The following is a 19938-nucleotide window of genomic DNA, read 5'->3' as shown; positions in this document are numbered from 1 at the left end:
AGGAAAAATATATAAATTTAATCATTCATTTATTCCAATGGAATATTTCTTTTTTAACAAAAGTTATAAATTGTAGATCGATCTCGACGACGATCGCCATGTTTATTAGTTAAAAAGGGAAGTTAAAGCATCGTTTCTTAAATTAAAACTTTTCTGTTAAAGGATTCGTGTGATTTCAATAAAAACGTGAAACAACATTATCTGTGAAAGTCAATTTAATTTTCACCGAATTCATTTTTACTTCATAATGGTCACCAAGAGAAAGAACGGGGGGAGAAACAATTTGGAAAAAAAATATTCACGAAAGATACGCATCAAAGAACTCAAGGCTAATGTCTGCACTTTCGATAATTTCCCGTACATCATTCATCTTGTATTTGAGTTTCATAATAAACAAAAAAGTTTCTTTAGATAGTTTCTCCCTGTTATCTTTTTTTTATCTAATGTTTGACTTTTCTCCTTAAAATATCGAGTGGAAAAAAGTCATTTACTTTTGAGAAGAAAGTCAGCAAACTGAGACGATATTGTCATTTGATCTGGCAGCCATCATTAAGTCATTTTCTTTGGTGCTTTCCTTTAAGCCTCCTTCAAAAACGATCACGGCTTCCTACGACTTCTTAACAATTTTCTCTTTCGATACCGAACTACAAACAACTGCTCGGTTCACACTTCGTTTCATCTTCTTTTCGCTTTGTTTAATGACTGTTTTATTATACAGATATGAATATTCAACCGAAAATAAAACTCCATAAATAATTTAGATTTAATGAAAAAGTTCTCTTTCGGAATTACTTTTCTACTTTTCGCAAACTATCTTCATAATAAACTGAATCTACATTGACTCTTTTGATGAAGTCTTTATTTTAGATCGCCATTTTTTTTTCGTTCTTCCTTTTTTTTAATAGATAACTAATAATTTTCCGCTGGCAAAACGGCACTTAAAAATATTTTAGAAAAAATTAAATTTGATTTAAGAGTTTTAATAAATAAATAAGCTGTATACAAATTTTATTACTTATTTTTTATAGTGAAGAGAGCTTATCAACCGGTGATTTGCTCTTTTGTATAGGCTATTTAGTGAGTCTCTGGTATTCACATTTGACATTTAAGAGCTATAACGTATTTTGATATATAAGCAGCAAAAAATATATTAAAAATTTCATATTATTTACGTCGGAGACTCCGTTATTTTCGTGTAAAGTAAAACTAAGGAATGTATTCTATAAGTTTATAAATTTTCTACGAAACTTATCATTTACAAATTTGATATTCATTGGTAGCGCCTATATTTGTTCGTATGTATTAGCTTAAAACCAGGGACAGATTTCGGAGCGTGGGCAGGATGCAGTTTTAGCCCAAGTAAAGTAGACCACAGGAAATAAATTTTGCAAAGCATATCGTTTCCTTTCTGTACTCCTTGTAAAGATTTCAGGATCCGCTTGTTTAATAGGAATGTCTTGTTCCATAAAAATGAGTAAATAAAGGTCTTAAATTATTCACAAGTACAGTATTGATATTGGTTGTATTATCGTTTTTCTTAATTATTTATCGGCCTAATTTTCATTCTTACGTTTAACACAGTATATCAGTAACATTGTGCACTATATTTCACATTCGCGTATATATCTTTAAGCTTATACAGAAAAAAATCAAAATTGTTTTTACAGAGGAATTTAGTCTGTATATAACTATATTATGTCCCTATTTAGAAGTAAATTTACTTTTTGACTCTTCATAAATCTGCATATTTCGTATGTTATTGTAATGTACAGTACAGGAATACAGTGCACTTATGCATTTAACCATACATTTTTATAAATGTAAGTTGGCCTATATATATTCTTTACATATAATTCTGTAGTGTTTTGTATAAAGTGTATAAATAAATATATAAATGTGTGGGCAGTACAAGACTGAAAAACTGTGCACTTGGATTGGATGTGATAAAATGATCTTTGTTAACTCTGATAAATAAATATGGAATGTATTTGTAAACTGTGTATTATAACTTATTTTGACTATTAATTAATTGCTTTAAATAATCTTTTTCATGTGATTTATATATAATTTCCATAGCTTCTTTAATGTGAAACCATTTTCGTTTTCTTCCTAAAATAAAAGAAATCGTATTAGTTGTAGCTTCCATATATTAAAAGTTTCATGAGAAAACTACATAATACAGAAAGCATTTATATTTATAAACAGTAACCAGCAAATTACATCTTGCTTCTAGTAAAAAAGTAAACTTCTAATCTAATAATTTGCACTTTACTGTTTGTTTTGTTTTTTTATTTTTTTTTACTTTACAATTTTCAAATAGCTTAATCTGATTATTGTTTGTTTTTTGCAGTGTAAACAACAAAAAAATGGCATTTATTAAAAAGAACTTGAAAATGTTTTGAATATAGCAGATTTAAAAACAGTTTTTAAGAATAATAATGCTTAACATTAGAGAAAAATGACTCCAAACTTTAAAAAAAATGGAAACAGAAACTAAAGTATAAAGATCAATAGCAGAAATGCAGCCTTGTAAAGTAATACATCTGTGATGATAAAGCATTTAACAGGAGAAAAATTAAGAAAGAAGAGATGCATTCATTTACAAGTTGTAACAAAAATAAAACTTTAAATAATAAACAAAATATTAAAAGGCTGATTTCAATGTTAAATAGTAAGTTCACATAACATCATAAATGATGAGATTTACTCATTGGATCAAGGCAGTAATAAAATTAAACATCTGTTAACTACTCAACAGTTATTTCAAATCAATTTGATTCAATCAGCATCTGAATGAGTTATTAGCTTTAGAATTAATTCTAACTTAAACTCTTTTATTCTATTCTTTACTTAATCTGAGCAATCATTGCAGAGTCAAGATAGAAAGTATGAGATTTATTCATTGAATTTAAAATTCAATAAATAATTACAGAAAGTCCTTGTTTGTTTCAAAACTTATTGAACATTCTCCATGCATGAAAGTCAAATAGTGCTTAAATACAATGTAACTTTTAAAAGTTTTTTAGCTTTTATCATATATCATATATTTAAACAGTTTCTGCTTATAAAAACCTAAATTTCTCAAAGATTTTGCCACTATTGTGCATGTTCAAAATGCACATCAACTTGCTGAACTAACACAGTGATGTATCTGTGAATCTGTGTAAGTTAAAGATTTACTGTAATTTAAAACATTTTGCATATTAAAATGACCACATACCTATTCTTTTTAAATCCTCCCATTCTGATAACTCTTCAGTTACTATCAAGACATACACAAATGTGCGGTAGCAGGATTTAGTATTCTGAAAAATAGTGAATGCAATTTAACACAAATGAAAAGTATTAAAATTTAATACAAAATAAATAAATCTTACTTCAAAAATTCCAAGAAAACGATCTAATTTTCCAATGACTCCAGCTTCTTCTTTCACTTCTCTTGTTGCAGCTACAGCAGGTTCTTCATTCAGGTTGATTCCACCTCCGGGTATAATCCACCAATTTTCATTTTTTCTACTTGAAACTAGTAACACCTTAGAACATAAAAATTATGATTGTTCTATTAAGTTTTCTTAGATATAGGAAAATAAATAACTTATTGCATTTAATATATTATTATTGATGAGATGTAGTAACAAAATTTATACATGACATAAAATTGAGAGCAAGTTATGTCTCTCATAAGTTAATTATATTGTGATTTTATAATATATAAAATTAAGAAATATTACAGGTATCCCTTGCTTAACATGGGATTTGATTAATGAGTAAAATTAATTGAAGCAATCCTTTTATATACATGGCAGAAAATTTACACTGCTTTGGAATTTCAAATTTATCTATAGTATATGTTTGGGAGGGCTCCAATTTTTATTGTCATTCAAACAATTCTCATTAAATTTACTTTGTTCATTCTGTTACTTACCAAAACTTTTCCCTCTTCCAGAAATAAAATGACAATATAAAATATGAGTAATTGCCTGCCCACTTTGAAAAGGTCTTGATTCTACAATGCCTTCAAAAGATTTCAGGGATAGGTCAAAAAATCAGGACATGCCAGAAAATAAAGAAATTTATTTGATATTTTCCAAAATAATTACTAAGCTTCAATACACTTTCACTAATTCAGAAAACATTAAGAAAAATTACTTTCATGGACTGCAAAATTTTCCTTGACTCATACAAGATGAGTCAAGGAAAATTTTGATGGAGATTTTTCAACTTTATGCCAAGAAAGAGAGTCATTAGTAGCTAAATTATAGAACAAGATCAGATACAGAAGAATAGTAATTCCAAGTTTAAAAGAAAATAAAAATTTCTTTGTAGACTATACACACAGGATGAGTCAATTTCATTTGGTCCTTTCACACGCTCTTGCGGTAATAATGATTCTACGGCAGAGTCGACCTTTTATTGTAGGAAAATAATATATTAAATGTATTTTAAATGTTAATTTTTATCATTGTGACACCACTAGAGAACTATTTTAACTTTTTTGCATTTTGAGATGGACAAGTAACCTACAATAAAAGGTCAACTCCATCATAGAATCATCATTCCTCAAAAGCATGTGAAAGAACCGAATGAAATTGACTTATCCTGTATGTATACTGTAGTCTACTAAGAAATTTTTGTAAAATTAAAATCATCCCGGCAATTTTTTAAAAGAAAACAGTTTGAATCAATAGAAATCTTAAAACAAATCAAAGAAAATTTTGTAATACCCAAAAGAATTTGATTTGGAGAAATCATTGGAAAAAACATATTGATGCTCAGGATGATTATTTTGAATAATAACAAATAAATTACTTCAGTGTGGAATCTGTATAAATTGCTTTGACTCCAACTCCTCATTTTATGGTATCTTTGACTTCAACTCCTTTATTTAATATCGATATAGGATATTAAATAAAGGAATAAATTATTATCTGATAAATAAGAAATTTTAACATAAATTTAAATTGTAATATAAGTAAGGTATTAGGAGTCAGTGTTAGTCCATTTTTTGCTCCAGTAACACATGAATTGCTTTCAACTTTGACTCCACAGTCCTGAACATAATACATTTTCATTTTTTGACCCATTCCTAGAACTTAAACACACCTTGTACTTCTGCAAACAAGAAAGTATAGAAAATGAGAAATATTTTAAATTCTATGTATTGACTATTTCATACTTTAAAACTTTTTAGTGAATACGATAATAAGTTAATTTTCCACTAAATGATCTATTTACTTTTGATATAGACATTTTGAGAAATTAAATTCATTTTTTATAAGAAAAACTTGAAAGAACTGAAAATAGTATTAATCAATTACACTAATGAGATTTCTGTGCCATTTCCAGGGAAATGAACCAAATTCTCAAATCACAAAAATAAATAAAAGGAAAAATAAACTTTAAAGAAAACCACTGCCAAATTTTTAAAAAATGGTCCATTTATCTCTATTTATTTAGTAGTAGTATTTCATAAGTAAAATAACCATGAGATTTTTAATAAATCAATAAATAGCCAAGAACTCTTACTTAAAACAAACTGAGCCAAATCTGTATTTGTAATAATGTCATGTTATAGATAGAATAGTTCAATAGTTTTTCTTATGTATACTTTATAGTTCAGTATAGTTTTTTTTTTGTGCTCTCAATAATAATTACTTGTCTGAGATCAACTTTTTCAGTACAGTAATACAAAATTTTACTACATTCACATCTTTAATTGATGATGATTAGTCACAGAATTTGTTAATTAATTTGAAATTTTCAAAATATTAAATTTTTGTCATCGCAACATTAAATGCTATCAAGATTATTATTGAAAAATTCCAGCAACCTATTGCAAATTATGTTGCCAAATTTTAAATTTGGGTGCCATTTTGGAAAAGTTTTATAAGACAAAATCTTCATTTCAAAAGAGTTTATAAAAATTTTATTCATACAATTTTAGTCTTACCCCAGCCAAGATATGACCCATAAACTCCTCTACCTCCTCACCTTGAGTTCAGTACTCCAAATTTATTAGCATTAATGCCCCCTACATACACTACATACAAGTTACTATGCCAAATTTCATTTCTTAATCTTTAACTCATTCTGAGATATTAAACAAAATAAATATACAGAATTTTTTTCAAGAGTTTTGTGAATAAAAATTTGGTAGTAATAAATATTTGAATAAGTGTTTCAAATAATATTTGAAACACTTATTTTAATCAATAAAATCATTGATTATACAACAACTGAAAAATCAACATTGCTTAATAATTGTTTCTTCTTAATATAAAAATTCATTGTATATAATGAAAAAGTGAAGAATTGGTTTTTTGGTGTTATATACATTCAAATTAAAGATGAAAAGGCTATAAAAGTAAATAAAATATAATATTCAAAACTCCTTAAAATATTTAAATTTAGTGCGTAAATGAATATAAAAATATTTACTACTAACTTTAACTTCTCTTCTGTCACATCCAGAAATTATTCCATTCCTATCCTGCCATAATCTTCTATCTGATAATGGTGTATGGAATGTGGCATAGGGAGAAATATCATCACAAGTACCTATAAATTAATATAACAACTGTAATGATATAATAGACAAGATATATAATAGAATAAGGGTACTACTATAAAACACCACTTTTTTCAAAATCATAGTTGTTTCACTATGAATAACTAATAATTTTGAATAACAATTGAGACCAAATTTTCATTAAAAAATTCAATTTTGATATCAAAATATTGAAAATCATCTTGAAAATGACTACAAAGTATCAAAATTTCAAAATTTTTTGAAAACCACCAATTTTCACACAAAAACTGATCAAAAGGAGACTAACTTGAGACCAAAATTTGAAAGATTCAGATATTAAATTCCAAGTCATATTGATATAATTTTTTCACTTACTTTTTCCATATTAATATATTTTAATTTGTAATCATTATTTATTTATTTTCCTTACTGCTTTATCTCCTAATTTTCCATTTCTCTTTGGAAGATGAAATGTTTTTCTTTATCATCAATTTACAAAGTTGCAATAATTGTATTTTCATATTTAATATGGACTTTTTTTTAGCATTTAAACAAACAATTTTTTGTTTTAAAATGCTATTGTTTACTTTTATTCATAAATCATTTATATTTTAATGTATGAGAATTTTACAATAATATACTATAGATTGATACCTCTCTGCTCCTCAAAAAGGGCTTTAATATCCAACAGGTACTTGATTTATGTGATGTGCTGACCTTTATCACTGAGCATAATTATTTCTGTTTCAATTGGAAAATTTATTTACAGAAGCAGGGAGTTCCCATGGGTTCCCCTATTCTAGCAGAGCTCATTATGAGAGAAATCAAGCACAGAACAATCAATTTCCCACTTGCCATCCACTACCCACTGCTGTACTTGTGTTATGATAACCTCATAATGTGGGAAGATACAGACGAGACAATTTTTACCTTCTTGCAGCAATTTTCAAGTATATATCCTTCCATTAACTTCACTTGGGAGAAAGAGAATGATGCAGCAATAATGTTCTTAGATTTGTGCATACGTAATCTCCTGAAGGGCAAAGTTCTCAGTTCACCATAAGTCTAATACGGCACCACATATTATCTCAGCAGANAGCTATCTTTATAATTTAATTTCTTTTCCAGACAGCATGAAGATTCCAATAAACTACTTAAATTTGGCAATATGCATTCCATGTAATCTTATAATCTAATATATTGAACTAACATTACTTTCAATTGAATATAATTTATAAACTGTGTGAAATTTTAAGGAAAGTAAATAGCAAAAGAAAATCTAAAAAATTATTTTCTTACATAATTTTCTTAATCTGTATTAAATAAAATACAAACAAATTATTTTTTTCTTAACAATTTCATACTATAGTAGATACTAGATCATATGGGATGAATGGGAAAAATATCATCCTGTTTAATCCAGTACTGTTTAATTAAATCCTGCACCTATTAAACAGAACAGGAAACTTTTCAAAGAAACATGAGAATGACTCAACCACATTTACTCATTACAAACTAGATACTTCAACAAAATGTACTGTTCCCCTTTCACTTCTGGCCAATATCTTGCAAAGCAGATGAGTCATAAATACTGTTGTAATTAGTTCAAAACCAGAAATTGGGATGTCATGATAAAAAATTATGGATACCCAGCATTAGATAGGTAGTACATACACAACACTTGTCTATCATTCTTATTTGACTTTTTAATGTAAAATTGGAGAAATTTCTTGTAGAAATGAACAAATCTAGACATTTCAAGAAAAATTTTCCAATGGGGACAAAGTTTTCCAAATCAGGACAATCTTGGATATAATTTGATATGATAAGTGACTCAACCATAGACATGTAATTGAGAGTCTAATGTATATTCATTTTTAGAATAAAAACATTTTATAAAAACAATAATAATTTTTTCTGCTGTTTCATTCTACATTTTTTAATTTCATTTTTGTATAAAATTTAAATTCAATACAAGAAATTATTCATAATAATATCTTACAAAATAAAATTTTCTTCTAAGGTTTTGAAGTTAATTCTATATATGCTAAATTTACATTATACAGCAGTGTTTTTCAACCTTCTTGAATACGCGACCCCTTTACAAGTTAAAATATTCTGGCGACCCCCCACGGCCATATTAAAATTATGTCAGTGATTTTAAAAACTATGTATTTAATTTTCTTTCTGTTGAGATTTAAATATCGATAAAAAACTAATTGTACTGTAAAATAAACAGGCACAGCCTTCTCACTGAAATTGTAGTTTTTTTATTGTAGTGTAAGACCTACAAACACTTGTCTTTTTCTTTTACCCGCGACCCCCCGTATATGGCTTTGCGACCCACCTGGGGGTTGCAACCCACAGGTTGAAAAACACTGTTATACAGTAAACTCCCGATTATCCAGGCTAATGGTGGGGAGAGGTGGCACAGATAATCCAAACTATAATTATTTATTTCTAAAATACAACATGTAGATTCACCTTTTTCAAATTTCTCAATTAACGTTAGTTTTTGTTTTATAATAAGTATGACTTTATTTCAATTATTAGGCATTTTAAGGGTACTTATCTGAAAATTAAAAAAATAATCTTATTTTACGTAATTTTACACTAAAAGTATTTGTTGGAGTTATTTGTACATATAATCAAATCTTAAATTGTAATGCATATTATAACATGCAACTAAACGAAACTGTATAAATGTACTCACTATCGTTTTCTCCTCCGAAAAGAAATGTCCGGCACGAAAGAAGCGGCCTAACTAAAACCAGTCCAGTTGACTTCAGATACCCCCACCACCCGCTTCAAACATCTAAATACGAACACATGCAAACTTATAGGATGCGTAAACATGAAAACAAGCAACTGTTTAAAAAATACATACACATATAATTATTTTTTAAAAATTAAATTCATGCATGGATAATCAGGAGTTTACTGTATGCATTTTATTCTAAACATATTATACTTTTTGAAACATTACTTTCTCTTACACATTCACAATCAATATTAGAATTTTAAGGTAAAATGATGGAAAAGGATTCTTTTGTTAAACTCCTTGAGCAAAAAATTTTCATTATTAAAATTTAAATAAAAAGCTGTATTCACATAAAAATGCTTCATTAATAATTTATGATTTTTGTACTGTAAGTAATTTTTTTTAATATTGTAATCAGCAATATTACTATAATGTACTATTTATTTATTTACACTAAATTCTGTTTTTACATGGTAGATATATCCCTGAAAAATCCTTATGGAAAACTGTCCTTATAGAAAAATGGAAGGTTGGTTTGACCATAAAACTTTATAAAAATAATATGATAAACCAATTAATATAACGAACATATTTAAACAATATATATCAATCGTAATTAATAAATCAGATAATTGTAAACTTTAATCAGTAAAATTTCAAAGAATTTTTCAATTAAATTTCAATTAAACATCAAACTACCTCTAGCTTTTAAACCAAATGGCATACAGAAACTCTTCTGTATTAAAAGAAGTCAGAAGAAACTCAATTATACAAACTAATTGTCAAACTCTAAATTAAATTTTTCATGGCTGCTTCAATTGAGGGATAAAGTCAGAATAAAAGACTACACACATTCAAATAAGTTGTAATAAATATCTAAATCTTAAAGTTTACTTGGCATGTATGTCTTAAATGCAAATTCTCAGAGTTATTTTTAAAAAAAAAAAAAGGCAGTTTTCTGGAAAAAGAAGTAAATACATTTTTTTAACTAAAATCAAATGGATATTTTTAAAAAGACAAATTTATTGAGAATGTGTTAGATCAAAACAAATTGAATCTTTTTCTGGGCTGTGTTAAAATGAAAATCACATTAAATCAGAACTGAGTGTATATAATTTTATGGAATATTGCAATATGTAAGTTTTTTAAAAAGATTTTAACATTTGTTAATTTTTTAACTAAAGCATTGATCAAAAATATATTTCCTATTCTTTCCAAATTACATTAAAAAATTCATATAATATACAAACTCCTTTTGTCTTTTAAATAACCAATATCATTGCATTAAAAATTTATTGTTAGTTTAGTAAAAATATCAAATATGTACGTATATAAACTAAAAAGTGATATTCAACCAAAATTTCAAATAAAAATTGTACAAATGACATTACTTTTAATGCCAGATTATCAAACAGTTTCATCAGAAATTCCTGGTAAAATATAGGAAATCATATAAAAATAGATTTAGTTTTTTGTTATTTAAAAATAAACATGTTCTGTTTCTAGAATTTCAGATCATATTTTTATTTGAATTTTTTTATTTTACTGATTTAATAAGTTGTTTTTAACACTGTAAGACAGGAATGCATTACATCATAACTATTTGGGTGTGAAGTGTAATTAATTTTGTTAAATTTGAAAATTGTTGTTGATATGATTATTAATACAATATGGAAAAATAGTATGTTTTTGAACAATCTTATAAATAAATCAAGAGAGAGCTCTCTTATCAAAGTTCAAGTACTTTTCAGAAATAGATGTCCTCATCCTCAGAATATTCTTAAAAATCAAGGTTATAAAAACATGAAAATTAAGAAAAAATACTTAATTTAAATAATAATAGTATTGTAATTGTAAGCTGTTCTTTATGATTTTGTAAACTTGAAGTTATTTTTTAAGAATATTGAGGTTGCAGACTACTTCCCTTCTTGAAAGTATTTAAAAAAAAAAAAATTCAACTTCTAGAAGATTCTCTTGCTCAACTTTCCTGGCACTCAAACAGGAGGTTAACAGGGGTCCATCAGGAAGTCTGATAATTTTCAATTATACTATGATATAAAATTTAAGTAAAAACAAAAGCTTAAAAGGAGTAATTTTGTTGAATATGATAAAAATCTCCATTTAAAAAAATATTTAAGTTTCAAAAACACTAGGACTAACTCAAAGTTAAATCTGTATATGATGCATCTATTACAAGATGTTATTAAAAAATATCTTTTATATTATTATTATAAAAAGCAAAACAGGCTTAATTTTGGAGGTAGAGGTGAGCTTTTAAAAGCACTGCCAATGAGTAAATTTTTAAGTCTAATGTAACTGAAGATTTGACATGACCCTATATCTCTCCACTCCCTTGAGTTCCATATTCCAAAATTTAATGGCATCAATACCTGTTATATACAAATTACCTTGCTAAATTTTGCTACTGAATCTTTACTAATGATATCTACTGGAATGATCTTGTGTATATTTATACAATTCATTACTTTTTAGTTTTGTTTCATTTTTTATCATTTTTGTACTTTGCTCTACTTATTTTATGTTTTATGAATATGAGTTATTTCATTTAATTTTTCAAAAAAATCACTATTTGATTTATGCATTCCATCATTGAATATATGGACTTGAAGATCTCTATTTACTGGTTGAAAACACCAGTCTAAAAATTTTTGTTTTGAATTAAACATCACTGGAATCAATTAAGGCTCTTTGGTAGATGTGTTTAATTGCTATATAATTCAAGAAGTAAACTTACTTATTTTTTATTAATTGTTTATTAGTTTTATTTTTATCTTAAATGACATTTTAAAGTTATGGTAAACATAATGTTGGAATCTGTTAAGTATTTGATCTGATGACAAGATGAAAGTCTTGAAAAACATTTAAAAACTCAAAATTTGGTGAGAAATATTGCAAAACTAAAAAATGCAACTGCAATTAAGAAAAGTTTAACACTGTTATGATTAAAAAGAAGTGATAAAAACTATATTCTTTTATATACAATTTAAAATTTACTAGAGATAAGTCCAATCATCAAAATATTCAATCTGAAACATCATTAAAATAGTACAAAATATAAACTTTATATTTTCCATCATAATAATAATCTTTGTATGTCTACACTTACTGCTTATGTAAACTATATTTATTTGCCATAATACTTAGAGCATTAATATAATAGCAAATGTAGCAATGTTAGATTTGTTTTAGGAAAATGTACAATGAATATTTTATCTTTTTAAAAATAATTTGAGTCTGTTTTTAAATGCACAAAACAGATTAATGTATAAGAAATTATATATAATTGGATGCATATATTGGATGCTCTTATGCATATAATCTAATCTGATATTTTAAAAAAATCTTTGTAATTATTTAAAGTTACATATTCTGTTTGATATTTTACAGATTCTTTGAAAATAAATATATAATATATTTTACTTTGAATCTTTAATCTTTGAATTTGTTTACATATGTAAACAAATAAATTCAAAGATTAAAGTTTTGCAGTGTAAACAGCAAATTCTATATAATACAAACTAAAATCCAAATCTTATGAAAATCACATCTAAATACCCAATTATTTCAAGCTGAAATTAAATAAATTAATATTTAATAAAATTTATTAAAATTTTGATATTAATTAATTAAAAAATTAGATAAAAGTAATCAATAGTTTAGATTCATGTTTCATAAATTCCACATTATAACATTTATTTTTTCAAACATAATTTGGATTGATAGTTTTGGTAATAGAATTTAAAGTTGGAAACATATAATTTGAGAATAAAGAAAATAATTTTATGAAATAGGTTCAATGTTGGGTTATACACTATTTTCACAAATGACTGAAAACATTTCATATTTTCCAAATAAAATAAAATTTTACATTTTATTAGATGGCAATAATTCTTAAAATCAATGTATTTCTCTGAAAATGAATTAGTAAATATGTCTATAATCCAATTCATCATTGAAACTGTATTTAAAAATTTTGAAAAACAATAGAATAATCTATTGCTTTTAGCGTTTAATATTGTTTAACACTTAGTCTAGCTCAAATACACACATATACATACTGGTGTGATAAGCCCATATATATCTATTTGATCTAGACTAAATGTTAAAAAATTTCATCTAATCAATGAATTTAATAAGAAAATGGCTTTTTTGAGATTTGAGTTGTATTTAACTGTTTTAAAGTAATAGCTCTACCTTCAGAATACATTTGATCCTTTAAATTTCTAGAACTTTAAAGCCATTTTTTCTTAATTTACTTATTTTTTATTTTAGATGAGAATGTTGAATTTCTTTTAATTGATATCATTAAATCTATTTTATAAATGAACATTAAAAAATTATACAAATGCATAATTTTACTACCTCCTGCCAATTAATAATATTTACATTCAATTTTTTTAACGTATACAAAATTAATTTATAAGTGCAGCTATTATTTAAAATTTTAAAATTCATCAGCAACCACTAAATTATATTGACTTCATTTGCAGAGCACAAAACTGATATCTGGAATATCAGAAGTTTAAATCTGTTGCCAAGCAGTTGTCATTTCCTTATTTGATATTTAATAAAAATAATCTATATCTGTATCTGATTAGCAATCTTATCCAATATTATACTTTTATAATGTTTTTAAAACTTTTCTGATTTGATTAAGGTATATCTTTCTAAAACACAATTTTTGATATAAATATCAAATTTCCAGAACAAAATTTCCTTTCATAATCAAATGATTTATATTTAAGAGACAGTTGTATAGAAAACAGTTTATTTCACATAGCAATGTTATTTAGAATCATCACATATTCCAATTTTCAGCAATATCCCCGCGTTACTTTTTTATCTAATCTACATTCTCGAAAACTGACAAAAAAGAAACACTTTTAAACAAGGAAAAAAAATAAAAAGCTGTATTTTGTGGTAAAGCAATTTATAATTGGTACATCCTTTCAATAATGAAAAGAACTTCACAAATAGTTTTTAATGCATGTTCCTGTTTCACAAATTTATTAATGTGTGAAATTTAAAGATAATTGTGTCCTATCATTAATTTAATCGTTCTGTTTCTAATAATTACGAATTGTATTCAAATAAATTGATAACAGCATTTATTAACGTTGAAAACTGGAATATGCTGATAATTTCATTTCATTAATTCCTAGAATAGAAATCTCAAAACACGTTCATTCTAAAGTTCAATTACACACATTTAATAATTAAATTAACAAGAACAAATAATATTTTAAGCGATTTTTATAACGTTCTTCTCGTTTTGGCATATTAAAAGACGTCGAAGTACGAACAACAGTGCATTTCAAAGGGGAAATGTGTAGAACAAGGCCCTACATCAACACATTTCAAGTAAAAAAAAATAACGTATATTCATATTTCGAGATACGGTTTCACAAAAATCACTTTCTTGCCTCTTTTTCCTCTTCGTTCCGTACACAAACACAAGCCGCTCTACGCCGGAAACCGTCATCGAAAAACGTGCGTGAGTAATCGACCATTTTTTTGATGACGTCACATTATCAATTTACTGTATTTATTATTATTATTTTTTTTTTAAATGTCGGTTACTTCCACCAATCGCGGACCGTTTCGAGAGTTTATATAAGACATATATTCTCTCTAACGAATAATTATAATAATAAAAAAATTTACGCTTATCAATTTTTAAAATTTATTAAATATAAAACGATTAATTTTAGCCGATCTTAATATATGTCGATATTTATTTCTGGTGTTCAGAATAAAATCGCCATCTTGATTGTACAGCAGAAGATTTCTGAGTTGCAAACGATAAAGGTGCTTGTTGTGTTTTATTCGATAAAAATCTAATCGATTAGATCTTAAATTGAATAAAAGTCAACGCGTAAATATTTTATTTATTTATTTTGTATTTAAAACGTGAGATAAAATTAAAGATAATTTCTAAGATCAATGCACTTCACTTGAACTATATCTTATCGATTTCCATTGTAGTAGCATTTCTTTACGTTAATTTATTTATTTCTTCACATTTATTAATAGATATTTATTCATTTTCCTTTCCTTACAATTTTAAAAAGTGAAATGATATATCCCTATACGTATATAATGGTTATTTTAAGTGTGTTTACTTTCTAGATTTTCGTCAGAAATTCCTTTTTCAACATCCCTAAGAGTTATGTAAAATAACATTAATACATTTAATTACTCTGTTTCGAGTGTCTGAAGTGTTTAATGCTGGATTTACGTTGTTAATTCGAAAAAAAAATGGAATGTTTTCTTTGTTTTTTTTATCATAGATTATCAAAATGAATTGACAAGTTGTCAAGTTTGTATTGGATTAAATATCCTTTAAAATATTTATAATTTAATCTCTTTCTGACTTGATATTACTTAAATTCTGTACAACTATTTAAAAATTCTGTAAATTATGAAAGTTTATAAGGATTAAGGATATTCTGTTTATACACGCACACACGACACACAAGCACATTGGATACACTGTGTATACATAGTAATTAAAGATCTTTTTATGTAAAGAATTTAGCATTCAGTTTGTATTTTATAAAAATTTTAAGTAAAAGCTTTGAAATTATAATAGTTAAGCTGTTCCTTTTAATAGAATACATTTTTATATTTAAATGTCAGGATGCCCTTTTTAAATATTAGTGTGTGGCTTTCCTGCGCTCTTTGTTAAAGTCCTTGAATGATTATCTAAAACAAACACTACTTAGACTACCCCTCCCATCTTTTATCTCTATATTTTTAAAGTATTAATATTTTGTTTGCTTTGTTATACACCAGGCCTGTATAATTATATTAATTATTATTCTATTTATTATTAGAGTTAATAATAAGTAACTTTAATAATAAATACTTAAGTAATTGAAAAACTGAAATCATTTTAAGAAATTGGCTTTTATTTTTTTATGGAGGTTTTTTTAATTCTTTATCTCACATAAACAATAAAAAAAACTCTATAAAAAATTTTGTAAATTTCAACTGTTTTTTTTAAATTAATCCTTTGAAAAGAGTGCATCATTGAATTATATCTTTCTGTCAAACAGAAAGTTTAGTTTTAAAAATATAATTTTGATAATGCTGAAATTTCAGACAAGATAATAAATTCAACACAGATTGTCAGATTATTTAATAATGTTATAGTTTTGAATAATAATATTAACTGATTGAAATAATTATAAAGAAAATAACAAGAAAAAATAAACAGAACTTTTCAAATTATATTACATTTTATTTTAAATATGGAATTTTTAATTCGGAGCCAAATAATTAAATAAATGAAAAACAGTGCCATTAATACAGAGAAAAACAGTTTATTTTTCTCTAGTTAAGTCATTGAAAATGAACAAAAAGTTATCTGGATACTATTTTATTTTCTGATATGAAATTTGATAGTACTGCTGTTGTACTTATATAAGAAAATATGACTAATTTCTCGGTGACAATTTACTTGACTTTCAGTTTTCAAAGGATCAAAAGTGAAATAAATATAATCATTCAATGCTTAATTTTTGTGATAAAATACATAAATTCATATTATTAATATTAAAAATAAAATGGAATATTTTTATTAATACTGTATTACTATAGAATCTGTATTACAAAGTTACATAATCTTAGTAACATTTTGATTTCACTTTCATTTTTGATGAAAATTTTATTATTAAAAGTAACCTATCTATTTTTAATGAGAAGCTATTTTAATAAAATATCTAAAACTGCCTAAAATATGGTAAATCAGACAAAAATAAATTATGAAAAGATTTGTTATATTAAGCCAATGAAAAATATTCTAGATCCTAACTTATAACAAATTAAGTTAAAAATTAAGCTAAGTTAGGATCTAGAATAAACAAGAAATTATGCAACTTCATTAATTAAGCAGTAATCTGATTATCAGGAATCCACATTATAAATTTTTGAGTATGTAATTCTCTATGATACATTGCTAATTCAATAACAAAAAAGTAATGAATAAACATTTAATAGTATTAATTTCATTACTTATGTATTTCCAAGACCATGTCTTCCTTTATTTGTATGTTTCTTCACTACTAGGTGCATAAATAGACACAAGGCATTTTACGTCATCTTTATTGATCTTCTATTGGCCGATATGCATTTTGGGTAAGGCCCCTCATCCGTCGGCATTACATCCGGAATCTTCTTTAAATTTTGTTGCTACATATATATTTTTTATGTTTAAAATTATGCTAGATGTCAAACCATGAAACCTTCACTTGTAATAGTAATTTAAATAATAAATATATTTTAAACAGCAATGATATTTTAACGATTTTAACTGTAAATACATAATTTTAAACATAAAAAATATATATGTAGCAACAAAATTTAAAGAAGATTCCGGATGTAATGCTGATGGGTGAGGGGCCTTGCCCGAAACAAGTATCGGCCAATAGAAGATCAATAAAGATGATGTAAAATGCCTTGTGTCTATTTATGCACCTAGTAGTGAAGAAACAAACCAATTTTATTATTTTTAAACATTTTATGTTTATCAATAATGAATTATTTAACTCAACTTAAACTAATAGGTGATTGTAATTAAAGTAATCTATTCAATGTCGTTTCTTCTTGGTCCTATGCCCATCAGAGGGCGTGGTGATATTACGAATTGACAGCTTTAATTGTATCTTTCCACTGCTCATGGTGTTGTGCCATTTGGATGGCTTCATATATTATATGTTCTGTAATCATCATAACTTGGTCTGTTCACTTAATCCAACATCTGCCTCTAGGGCATTTGCCATTGATCTTCCCTTCTAGAATTTGTTTCTCAAATCCATTTTGCATCTGGAAATATGTCTCAAGAAACGAAGATAGGATTGGTATATTTTAGTGGTAAGGAGTGTTGTGATTTTCAGTTGATTTAGGATGGATCAATTTGTTTGGTGCTCCATCCAAAAGATTCTCAGCATTCTTCTATATGTCCATATTTTAAAGGAATCAAGTTTCTTCTGAGAAGTGCCATTTATGGTCCAGGTTTTCGAGGCATAAGTGGCAATTGGAAAAATAAGCATTCTTATGAACTTTAGTTTATTAAAAATAGTGATTGCAGAATCTTTCCAAATTCTAAATAATTTAGAGGTTGCATTGCGAGCGAGGCAAATTCTGTGTTTAATTTCATTATTGCATACTCCTTTATTTGTAAGAAATGATCCAATGTAAACAGATTCATTTACCACCTTATAGCCTGGCAATTTCCTTAGTCCACCTTTTTGGGATGTTTCTTTTCAATAAAATCAGTCACTTTCTGATAATACCTCAAGATTTCCTTTATCGAGCGACATCCTTCCATGATGAAGCAAACACGCGGACTGAGACCAATGAACAGAAATGAATAAAAAATGGCACTGCAAACTAATGTAGCGTCGTATGGTGAGTTTTTGTTCATATCATGGAGCAAAAATATGTTTGAATTTCATGTCATATCCTGAAAATTTCGTATGCTGGGGCGTTTGTATCCTGAGGTACCACTGTACATCGGTTCAACCAAGTGCTCTTTGGCTACCAGAATACGTAAACATCAAGCGGACCTTTGACACGGGTGATACACCACGGCCCTGGCCACCTTTGCGTCTGATCCTGATATTCAACTGGAATTCGACAAGACTGACATCATCGACTCTGCACCCCACCTAGAACATCTAAAATGGCTAGAAGTTGTATACATCTACAAGGCTAACTGCGTGGCCACATGTATAAACCAAAAAGATGAGCTTAATCTTTCTCTAGCGTGACAGGCCCTTATAAACGACAATCTTTAAATACCAACTTCCGCACACCAATGCACATGCCCGTCTCAGCGAGCTCCGTTATGCAAGTATTTGGTTTTTTGTTTGAATATCCATGCTTCATTTTTCGAAGTGTTCCAATGGAATTTCTTTTCCTGAAGAATAACTATCTCTAAAGTTCGAAAAGGTTTGTGAAAGGGAAATTTTTTCACACATATTACACCGGTAACAGGTTCTGAATTTAGAGTTTTTTACCATTTTATTGTAAAATTGACATGAATTCCTTCAACTAGAAAAAATCGTTTTTATCTCTCCTAAAAAGTTTGTTTTTTTGGCATTTACAACATTATGGCATTTTACACTTTATATATATATACATACATACACTCACTTCATACTGGTATAGAAATTTTATAAAATGAGTGTCTCAATTTTTATTAAAATTGAATTCAATTAAAACATTAAATAAGAAGCTTGAATAATTAAAAATAATATTTTTTTAAGGAAAGTTTCTGCCTAATTTACATTAAATTTAGTATTATTTTTATTTTGTAACTAGCTGCAAGGACCCGCTTTGCTGGGTTTTTATTTGTATGTAATATAGTTTTTTTTTAATATATAAAAGACTGTTTTTCTAAGTAATCTAGAATCTAACTGCAAGGACCTGCTTCTCAGGGTTTTTATTTGTGAGCAAAAAGTAACGATAGTGAAGATTAAGATAATTACATTATAGCCAATCTTACCCGTTTTCACAGAATGCAAGAATTAGGTCCCCCGTTTCCAGACTAATTAGAGAATTTTTACGTCCAGTCAAACGAACTATTTTCAATTTGATCAATTTTCTGGAACGTTTACAATCG

General features: G+C 26.6%; 2 protein-coding genes across 5 annotated transcripts in view; one reads left to right on the top strand and one right to left on the bottom strand.

Moving 5' to 3' along the window:
• Positions 1-1892: 1892 nt before the first annotated feature.
• On the bottom strand, positions 1893-15028 carry LOC111639420 (diphosphoinositol polyphosphate phosphohydrolase 1-like). The gene is made up of 4 exons (XM_023385312.1): positions 14735-15028; positions 3378-3533; positions 3221-3305; positions 1893-2109 (listed from the first exon to the last, which is right to left on the bottom strand). Exons 1-4 carry the CDS (start codon positions 14819-14821, stop codon positions 2003-2005), a joined length of 435 nt encoding a protein of 144 aa, XP_023241080.1. The 5' UTR covers positions 14822-15028; the 3' UTR covers positions 1893-2002.
• The window catches only part of LOC111639395 (inositol hexakisphosphate kinase 1-like), a 66231-nt gene continuing 60944 nt past the window's right edge, over positions 14652-19938 (top strand). For 2 of the 4 annotated variants that reach the window (XM_023385303.1, XM_023385280.1), the window contains exon 1: positions 15028-15119. The gene's annotated coding sequence lies outside the window, so the exon portion shown is untranslated. Of the gene's footprint in view, positions 14806-15027; positions 15120-19938 lie in introns of those variants that run through there. The other 2 variants (XM_023385294.1, XM_023385289.1) reach the window with 2 other exon arrangements.

The sequence above is a fragment of the Centruroides sculpturatus genome, unplaced genomic scaffold, assembly GCF_000671375.1.
Source record: "Centruroides sculpturatus isolate CEXI.00-Female unplaced genomic scaffold, Cexi_2.0 scaffold213, whole genome shotgun sequence".
NCBI classification, from domain to species: domain Eukaryota; kingdom Metazoa; phylum Arthropoda; class Arachnida; order Scorpiones; family Buthidae; genus Centruroides; species Centruroides sculpturatus.
This window is presented reverse-complemented; position numbering and strand designations above follow the sequence as displayed.

Excerpts from the sequence above, each read along its gene's own strand:
- LOC111639420 (XM_023385312.1), bottom strand. The coding sequence starts at position 14,821 with ATGGTCGATTACTCACGCACGTTTTTCGATGACGGTTTCCGGCGTAGA. Across the intron at positions 3,534-14,734 it reads GGAACGAAGAGGAAAAAGAG|GTGTTACTAGTTTCAAGTAG; the intron begins GCAAGAAAGTGA and ends TTATGTTCTAAG. Across the intron at positions 2,110-3,220 it reads GGAGGATTTAAAAAGAATAG|GAAGAAAACGAAAATGGTTT; the intron begins GTATGTGGTCAT and ends CTTTTATTTTAG.